Raw genomic sequence first — 9,824 nt, 5'->3', positions numbered from 1 at the left:
TAAGTGAAATCAATGTCTTGGATTTCCAGGCTGAGCTTGGAGGTCACAGCCACTCTATCATTTCTCAGCATTATCCCGTCTCTTTCTCTCGCTCTCTCTCTGAGCCTCCAACTGGCACACAGCAGATTGAAAACAGCATGCATCACAGGGCTCACGCTGCACAATTTTACAGCTTTTTGGAGCCCCTTTCCTTTCCTTTCAGCCCGTTTTTTTTTTTCCCCCTCCCTGCAATTTGCAAATAAGTTTTGTTTGTGTCCTACAGAACTGCAAGCCAAAGGCACTGGAACACCTACAAATACGAAAAGCAATAAAACACAAGGGAGAACAGAGCCGATCTTGACAGCTGCCAGTAAGACCGGTTATGCTTGATGTTACTGGTAGATATGGCAGGCCTTCTAATTCCACAATTGCCACAAAATAAATACTGTGTCCCATTAGATCTCATCAGACATTCTGCTTGTGCACGAGAGATCCAAAAACAACACTGGGATTTTAAGTGTAGTGGACCTAGCAAGCCGCTAGCCACACACAAAAGCCCCTTGTAAAATGCACAGAAATCTCTTGTTAACCATAGACATGACTTTTTGGAAAAAACCCCAAAACCCTATCATCGAGCACTGCATGGCTTTGTGATTCCTTGCTCTACAGTATAGAAAAGAGGCCAAGCTCAGGATAAGCTTCGGGAAGTCAGAAAGTCTGCATTGAGAAGAGAAGAAAGAAAACATAGACCCAGAGCTTGATTCATTAACACAACAGCTACTGGTTCCACACCATCTATTTTATGCTTTGAACACGTATCTCACTGAGCTGACAATGGCATTATTTATTTGGCTGGTTATTTTTAATCTGTACTGCTTTACTGTTAAGGTAAAACTAAGACACTACTGTCAATTTAAGGAATCTTTTCTGACATGACAAAGGACATGAACAGCATGCTAGAGGACACCAGCAAAAAGATAGGACACATTTTTATCAAAGCTCTTGCTATCACCTAAATGGGACTGCTTTTCCCCTGCATTCCTTAAATAAACTCTTCCTAGTAGTTTTGCAACACCTAAGATGTGCCATTCAATTCTGACCCATTAATTTTGCTCAGCTGTGGCATAGACTGAGCTCATCCTCTGCTGGACATACTCTGTGTCTATTTTCTAGGTATAACTAGTCACACACTGGTGGCATTACGCTGATGTGACTACAAGCTGCTAACTTGACCTCCTACATGAGTATGGACCTAACTGCCCAGCTATGACGAAAATTACTCATCAGAGCCCATCGTTTGATGGACACCAGTCCTGTTCCGTGACACAGCAGACACTGCTGTGGAGACTTGTTCCTCCACAAACTCCCACTGAAGCCAGGACAGGATCTGGCTACAGATGAGGTGCCCCACTGCTTCCCATCTCTCGCTCACACACTGCTAACCTGACTCTGGTTTAGCATCCTGAAAGGAAACGTGTTATGTGCTGGAATAGGAGCTGGTCACCTCAGCCTGCAACCTGCTACTGAAGATGGAAGAAACAGCAGTGGGATAGCCAGGGCACTGCAAGGGAAGCCACGGGACCTCAGCGAAGGTGGTGTCTGTGACTGACATCGTGTGAGAATGGTGGTTTGGTATTACTGTGCTGGGGTTCTCCCAGTGGAAAAATGGCACTACGAAGATCCTCCTAGTGCAGGAAACCACCCTGAGAACAAAGCTTTCTCCAACTGAGAGGCACACAGATACCCTTCAGAAGAAACAAAACCACATGCAAGTACCCACACTGTCAGAAACGCAATGCTGCAGGGCCTGGCACGGTACCTTGCTTTTGGGTGGAGGGCTGTTTGTGCTCTTGTCTGTGTGGATGCTGGTAGGGGACACAGCAGCACCGAGGTTACCCTGGGGTATGCCAGGTATCTTGCCTCCTGGAGACACTTGCATCGCAGCAAGTTGGGCAGCATACAACTGCTGTGAAAACAAACAAAAAAATGGGTTTGGGGTGAGGCAGAGGGAGAGAGAGACATCATCAATAAATCAGTAATTTTCCCCAAACTTCTCCCACTGCAGATGATATATTTTCCTTCTGACGGGTATTTTTTATTTAGCACACTGGTATATTTCAAGACAAGACTTGTCATCCCAACTTTTTGTGACTCATTCCTCAGGGGACGAATGACAGACGTCACCATGAGAAATGTCCCAATGTGTCCTGTGTGTCCAGGGATTCAAAACAAGGAACAAAAGCTAATCTTCACGGTTTGCCTGAGCCACTGGGCAATCTTCCTTTTCCTGAGATGACTTAGGGATAACAACATCTCCACCGATAATATGCATCGATGCCTGTGAAATTCATATGATGTTTGATGGGATGGTCTCTCTGCTACCGTTCTATGCTTCTTTCTCTCCCTGGCTATGCTTGCCTTGTTTGCATAGGCTGTGAGGTGTCTCAGACAGGGAACGCCAAAATTTTGTTTAGCACTTACCGTGAGAGACCACCCTCAGTTGGGTTCTGGGGAACCACTACAGTCAACAGAAATACACACATATCCATGGTAATGTACTGTCCATTGGCAACTGGAAGCTCCAGCATAGACCCAGAACCCTTTCTGTGACAGATGCAGAGCTGTCTTTGTGGAATAGCTGCCCACTGGGGAACATTCTGCTCTTCAGAACTAACCCAGAAAGGTACTTTAAACACCTATTTGATTATTAGCATGTGAATACTTACGATCATAGTCATCTGTTTAAAGTTAAGCACTATAGTAAGAGTTTAATAGAGGTCAAAAGCAGAGAGAAAATGGGGAAATTGTCAGTGCCTGGAAGCTCCCTCGACCTCCAAATAAAAAGTGGAGAAAATAAACATGGTGGGCAAGAGAAGCAGCAATTGTTGCTGCTTTGTGGATAGAGAGGAAACCAAATACAAGTCAGAAGCCTGAGAGAGCAGGTAATGGAGGAAGAAAGGCTTTCCCTCCTCGGTCACAGTATCCGTTTCAGAGACTCATGCTATGTATTATTTGTGCTGTGCAGAACACGTGTAATGTGTAACTCTGAACATCAGTGCTCCCTGCCTGCAGCTGCTAACAGAGCCTCTGAGATGCAACGTGACAAGGGTTAACATGCACGAACATGGTAGTGGGTGGGAAAAAAACCAAGGTGGCTTCAATATGACTAGTCTAAGAAGTCTTGTTAGTGGTGCTTAGTTGTTTCGCTCTTGTTTTCTAGTTAATTGTACATGCTGATGAAAGAACAAAGGTCAGATTCGAGGGCATAAAGAAATGCTAACCCAAGCCATCAAGTCTGGAAGAGGAAAATGAGGATTCATTACAGGAGTATTCCACATGGAGCTGTGAAAAAGGTAGGAGGACACTGCTATTGAGTTCAGAGTACATAAGCCCTGCAGCAAAACACTTAACTTGATCAACTGGGCAAGATTTACTGCTCTGAGTCTCAGACAACCTCGGGCATTGTCCTGTGGTTCCCAGTATAAACTCTTCCCTTCCCTGGTGCACAATCTTAGCCCTTTCACATAATTAAAAGTAACCCAATTCTGCTCTTTTAGGTGTAATCAGGCACCAAGTTCTTCCTTATTTCTTTTTCACTCTTTCTATTCTTTTCAGACTTTCTAGTCTTTTCAGTTTTGAATCCTTTTTATTTCTTTTCTCTACTCTGATCACTACTTGTTCCTTATTTTTCTGTATTCTTAATCACCATTTATCCATCCCTTTCTGTTTAGTCTCCCTCTCTTTCTCTATCATCCATTCATTCATCTGTTCTCTCCTTGCCTCTTCCTCAAATTTATTTATTCATTTATTCTATGTGTTACCCCCAGTGATTCTAAGCCAAATAGATGCAAATCAACTACAGATAAAAGTCATCAAAAACAATCCAGCTACAAATCAGTCACAGATTCAAATGCATGTATTTATCAGTTGAAGCTCATATCCATTCACTCTTTCAAAAGAAGTCTAAATCCATCAGGGAGAAAGGAGCAAGCGTCTGTGTGAACTACAGAAGAACAGTAGCAGGCAGTTCAAGGAAAACCAAGCCAGCTTTATGTATGAACTAATATATCAGAAGGGCAACAGTTGTTTAAGAAATAGGATACATGACTAGGGAACAGCTCAAACATAATCGGACTCTGGTGATGACAGAGCAGGTCTAGGGAAAGCTTTTCCTTTTCTTTGGCTCCCTGTTGAAAAAAAATGACAAAACAAATTGAGGCAACTATGGGAAAAAGACAAAAGCAAGTCAAACAGCCATTGGGCAGGAAAGGTTTAAGCTTGCTGCTAATCTGTAGATATCAGAGAATATGTCTAGTCCACAAGCAAAGGTAAAAGTAACACAGTTTGGACACTCAGTAGTCCTGAACCAACTGAGATACTGATAGGCCATACAGGGACTAGCGTGTTGAGGACCGAGTCTCCCAGAAATTTCTTTCAGCATCTGGGGAAGATTTTCCAACAGAATCCTTACCCTGAAAAGCAAAGGAAATCACTACCTCACACAGCTCTCAGCCTTCTGTGGAGGTCCACAGAGTGAATCGCAAGAACCAGACTATATGGAATAGCTGCAGAACATGGTGTCCAAGAAGCTGTACCATCTTACGCCAGTTCAGCGGTCACTGCGAAACGTGCTGGAAGCCGTGGCTCCTCCTCGCAGTACTGCCATCACCCACCTTTTTGGCAATGCATGCGAAGCAGACGATGACTAAATAAGCATGGGGAATGAATTTCCCGATGCAACAGCCCAGGAGAAAGCTGTATTTTGAGATGATAAATGAAATAGATGGAATTTCAAATGCAAGCCTTATTCTCAGTTCAGGGACAGATTTACCTCAAGAGAGTGAAGCACACAGTATAGTGTGGAGTAATCTGGAAGGAAGAGTGGAAGTAAACCTATAAAGCCTTCATTCATGCTTTGTACAAACTTCTGTCCTCCTGTTATCAGATTCAACATCTCACCTCTATTAAATTCATTTTGAGAATTAAAAACAAACATTAAATAAAAACTTATAAGAGGTCCCTTGTTAAAGTACCCTCTTAAAAAGTTCCTTCCTACAACACAAACCAACTATTCTACTGAAAAGCAACATCAGGCCCAGCTCTAAAGTGAAAAACAAGTAGCTTATGAAATTGCAAGGGTCTGAATCCTATTTAACCAGTAAGAAAACTCCTATATTACCTCCCCATTTAAAAAAAAAAAAAAAAAAAAATTGAGAGAAATATAAAATGCACAGAACTTTTCTTAGATTTCCATTATTTTTTCGTTTTGACATTATTGAACCTGCCTGGTCATATTTAGTTGTTTTAGGACATGATAACCTTTAGCTTATACCCAAGGAAAGGGCAGTGGTATGACCAAGTGCTGGGAATTAAAATGGCTAAATAACAACAATTTATGCATTCATTTCATAGACAAACTCAACTCCAACAAAAGAACATTTCTACACTTGCTTCCCCAGTAGAATTTCATATTTCGGACCAGTGTGTGAATCGGTCTCTGTCGAAACATTCAACCATCATCTAAAATGCACCCTTATACTTTTCACAGTAATGACACCAAGGCCTCAAAAATTGCAATGAAAATTATGTTATTCTTTGTCACCGCTGTAATACCCTGTTCTTGAGCCTCTTAATTTGTACCCCAAATAGAGACTCCTGAAGCCACTTCTGCTACCTTAGGTAACCTTAAGACTCAGTCTCAAAGTCTAGCACTCAAGGAGGTCATTTTGCAGGACTACAACTCATACAGGACTTCCAGTCTATAGGGTCTTGACTGGTTCATTGTGACCACGGCATTCAGTTGAAATCAGTGAAGCACTACTGCTTTAGGCAAGCTTATTTTGGCTATACACAATAAAGAAAATAAGGATAATATTCTGAATTTAATAAGATAGATAATACTTCCTCAAGAAGGCAGAATTGGGCTTCTGAAAAAGCAATTAAAAAGTAACATCTATTGTTTGTTTATAACTAAATAACTACGTTTCAGCTCCCCTGCCCATGTGCAATACCGCATGCCTTGTTAATGCTTCCTCATTAACCTTCTATGAAAATCTGTATGGAAGCAAAATCATCAGAACAAAAGCACAATGTGATACACTTTAAAATGAGCAGGAGGTATAGTTACTTTTTTAATGTTGCCCCTCTGTTCTTAAGCTATTAAACAAAAATTCCCCCTTCTCCCTAGGTCACCACCTAAACCATTTATAATTCTTCCAATATAATTAAGCAGAAATATTCCGCTGAACTCTCCAAATGGACTAGCTCTAACAGCTCTTGGCTTGATGACTCTGTAGTACATCAATAGCAAAGCCTTAAGGTTAGACCGGCTTCGAAAACTTTCCCCTTGGGCATTGTTGTTACATGTTAACAATGCTCATTACTGCTTTGAGGGTACACTAAAAATGAATTCTTGTTCTATTAATACAGAAAATGAGAATGAGATTTAATACCAATTTTAAAAAGGGTTGAACAAAGTGTTAGCAATTACATAGGCAGAGATAGTTGATTCAAGCACCTATAGGCATTTGGATTACACTATTATCTCTTATTAAAATATTTTTATTAGTGAACAGTAGAGATTAAGAGCTGTTATTAAAAAAAAACACAGAGAGACAGAGACAGGTGGTACTGGAAATCGAATCAGTTACTGCAATAAATTTGTTTCTAATATAAACTAGTTTTTCAGTGGAGTTATCACAGTGATGAATTTACAAACCAATGTGCTTCAATCTCTGAACTGTTGACAGATCCAACACTTCAATTTCTTTGTCCTTCTGAGACCCATCATTAAAAATATACACATGAATAGCCTTGTTCTTTGATTTTTGCATAATCGGGGGGGGGAAATGGTATAAATTGAGATTCTCTCATTCAAAATACATGAAGTTCACTTTCTTTACCTCAAATTTTATGCTTACATAAGGGATGTGAAGTGTTTGATTACGGCAGAAAGGATTAATTTTGTATCTGTTCAGGTGTCCTTCTTATTTAGAAAAAAGGAGAAAAGGATTAGAAAGAAAAAACAATTCACTTAAAGCAAACCTCTGACATACAACCTACTGTAAGACACCTTTTTAAAGGCAATGTCGACATAGACATAAAGTTATCTACAGAAATCAGAACTAAACCTGCACTCATTAGTGACTGGGAGCAATGCTTTCTAGATCTTCTATGTATGTAAGAAGTTCTTCATTTAGCTCATCATTACATACCTGAAAGGTACAAATGCCAGATTTCCATCTTTTCTGTGTCTGAGTTTCCTTCAAAGATTGTCAGTCATACATTTCAAAGGGACACACTAATTTGTACATTCAAAACTTCAGCAAAGGCTTTAAAGTGCCATTTGTTTGCACCAACTGGGAGATTTTTCAGAAAACACACATAATATGTGGGCACAAATTCAATAAGCTCCTTTAAAACGCTGGCCAAAGAACCCATTGCAAGTTGAATTTCACTCAGCTTCAGTGCTTGAGTTTGCTAGCATTCACTTTGGGCTAATTCTGGAAAAGAACAATACAGCCTGAGATCCTGAGATGCATTTAGAGTATTTTGGTTTATTTTGGTGTTATTTTATTTTTTCTTTAGAATTCTGAATGGCATTGGACAATTCTTACTGTTCCACCTACTGCATGTCTTTATCACACCCATCTCCTAGACGAAATTGCCCTGGCTCTCAGTGATGAGGAATGATTATATCCCACAGAGACTCTTTCTGTCAGGGGACCTTGCCTGAACTACTGTTTCCTTTATTCACCAAGTGAAAAATAGCAAGCTGGATGAATTCATCCCAAAACTGTGGACCACACAGACACTAGAGAAGATACACTAAATGTTGAAAAGCTACACTGTTCTTTCCTTGGCCACAGAAACTAGCTAACTTCCTTTCAAAAACTCCCATTCTAGCTTTGCCCTGCATTTAGTCTAAAGGAGGAAGACAGGTAAGCAAATCATGAATCAAGGAACAATAATAAATACTTGAAAATATAAACTGGGCAAAGTAATAGATATGTTATATGTTGCTTTTAATTGGAGAGCGTTGGTAACACTCGGAGGAGCTGCCTAGAGAAATGGTGGATTTTGACTCCCGATGTTTCAGTCAAGATAAGATGTATTTCTGGAAGATGAACTCTAAACAAAGAGTTTATTATGCTCAGTAATATTTTATATTTTGTTTGTCAGACTAGACAATCTAACAGTCTCTCTGGCCTTAAAAAACTTGAGACTTAGAAAGAAACATTAAGAAAAACAAGTTCTCATTAGAAAAAACTGTAAAGCATTCACAAACAGAACAAGGCTCCATTTATACACTTGCATGCAAGTTACAAGCACAGCCTTGTAACCACCATCTCTCTCATATTAGAAAAACATCACTTTTAGAATCAGTAACCACAAGTCTCCATAAAATATGATTCTGGTAGCTGATCTCTAGGGTTCCAGGCCTGCAGCCCTTATTCCTGAGAATAATCCCACTGCAGTCAGCAGGGCTGCTTTGCCCGTGCCAGGCTGAATGCACTAGTTCTTTCCGCATTTGGAACTTCCATGCTATGACCAACTGGGGGTCCTTGGCATCCAGAAACAAGGCTGGAGTCCAGGTCCCTGAAAAACTGAGTCAGCTTTAAGTCTGCCTTCAAAGTAATAAAGATAATAAATATCACCACTGCAGTACCTTCAAAACAATGATTGCTTTGCTTGTAAAACAGTGGATAAAGCAAAAAAAAAAAAAAGTAGGTACAATTCATGGTATCTCTGAGTTTTGTTAGGCAATAATGTAGTTTCGATGGATCGGACAATCATTTTAGCTACACTACAGCTATATTTGTATTTATCATAGCTCCTGTAGGAAGCTACACAACAGTGGACAAATATTAATGGAATCAGTTTTCCTTGAAAAGCAGTCTTTAATTCTGTCAATGGATAAACGCTACTCAAATATTAGCAAGGTGAGAATCGGCACCCGTGACATCAACTGACTTCCTGGTGACACAGGAAGACTGTAGGAAACTCCCGATTAGAGTCTAGACCTCATGGCTCCTTTGTCCCATGCCTTAACAAGAAGACAATCCTTCTACAGGATGTAACTGTAGGAACTTATCAATAGACACTTCCTATCAGAGGCTAATAAGATCTGCTAGTTTCTGTGATAAAATATCATTGTAAACTGTGTGTTTAAGATTGCCTGCTCTTTACAAATGAAGAGTTTTTAACTGGAAAACTGCCCAAGTGGCCTACATATTCATACATACCATGTTCACACCATATGACAGTAATTGAAATAGAGTGACTATATGGAATGCATACTGGAAAGCAAAGTCGATAATGTCTTCTGGAAGAAGCTTGTTGGATGAAATGTTGCAGATGAACAGTGTCCCCTTCAAGGAAAGTAATTAATATTGTACATATTTAAGAAAAATATATAATCTGACAACAATTTATTCCTACAGCTTGTTGTGCAGCACCAGAATATAATGCATTCTTGCTCTCATTATTATTATTTATTTTTATGACACCAGAACTTCTTTTGTTAGGGGAAAAAAAAAAATATATGAGTTTCTTTAAGGTGAGGACATACTTTTGACAGCATACTCCTTACAGGAGCATACAGGAAGATGGGCAGTGGTAATGTAGAAGACCAACAACCGGGATGTGTAACTTAAGAAGGGGCATTTGGTTTGTAAACTGCATTCTTTTATGACTGACTATTCTGTAATGAAGAATAGAGCTGACTATTCTGTAATGAAGTGTTTGTATGAAGGGTCCACATGGAGACTTCTGTCCCAGTACAGCTTTTCCAGATTAGAAGCTTGAAGTCAGTAAAGTGACACAGACATTGTACTCTTGTAGGG

The 9,824-nt window shown here is 40.0% G+C and overlaps 1 protein-coding gene across 1 annotated transcript in view; it reads right to left on the bottom strand.

Annotated features, from left to right (window-relative positions):
* Positions 1 to 9,824, bottom strand: part of LOC104508554 (transcription factor SOX-5) — a gene marked incomplete at both ends in the record, with an annotated part of 132,789 nt that overhangs the window by 26,549 nt on the left and 96,416 nt on the right. Inside the window, one exon of the mRNA XM_010150213.1 lies at positions 1,799 to 1,945. Coding sequence (XP_010148515.1) covers positions 1,799 to 1,945 — 147 coding nt within the window. The remainder of the gene's footprint in view (positions 1 to 1,798; positions 1,946 to 9,824) is intronic.

This window comes from Eurypyga helias, unplaced genomic scaffold, assembly GCF_000690775.1.
Source record: "Eurypyga helias isolate BGI_N326 unplaced genomic scaffold, ASM69077v1 scaffold15404, whole genome shotgun sequence".
Taxonomy (NCBI): domain Eukaryota; kingdom Metazoa; phylum Chordata; class Aves; order Eurypygiformes; family Eurypygidae; genus Eurypyga; species Eurypyga helias.
This window is presented reverse-complemented; position numbering and strand designations above follow the sequence as displayed.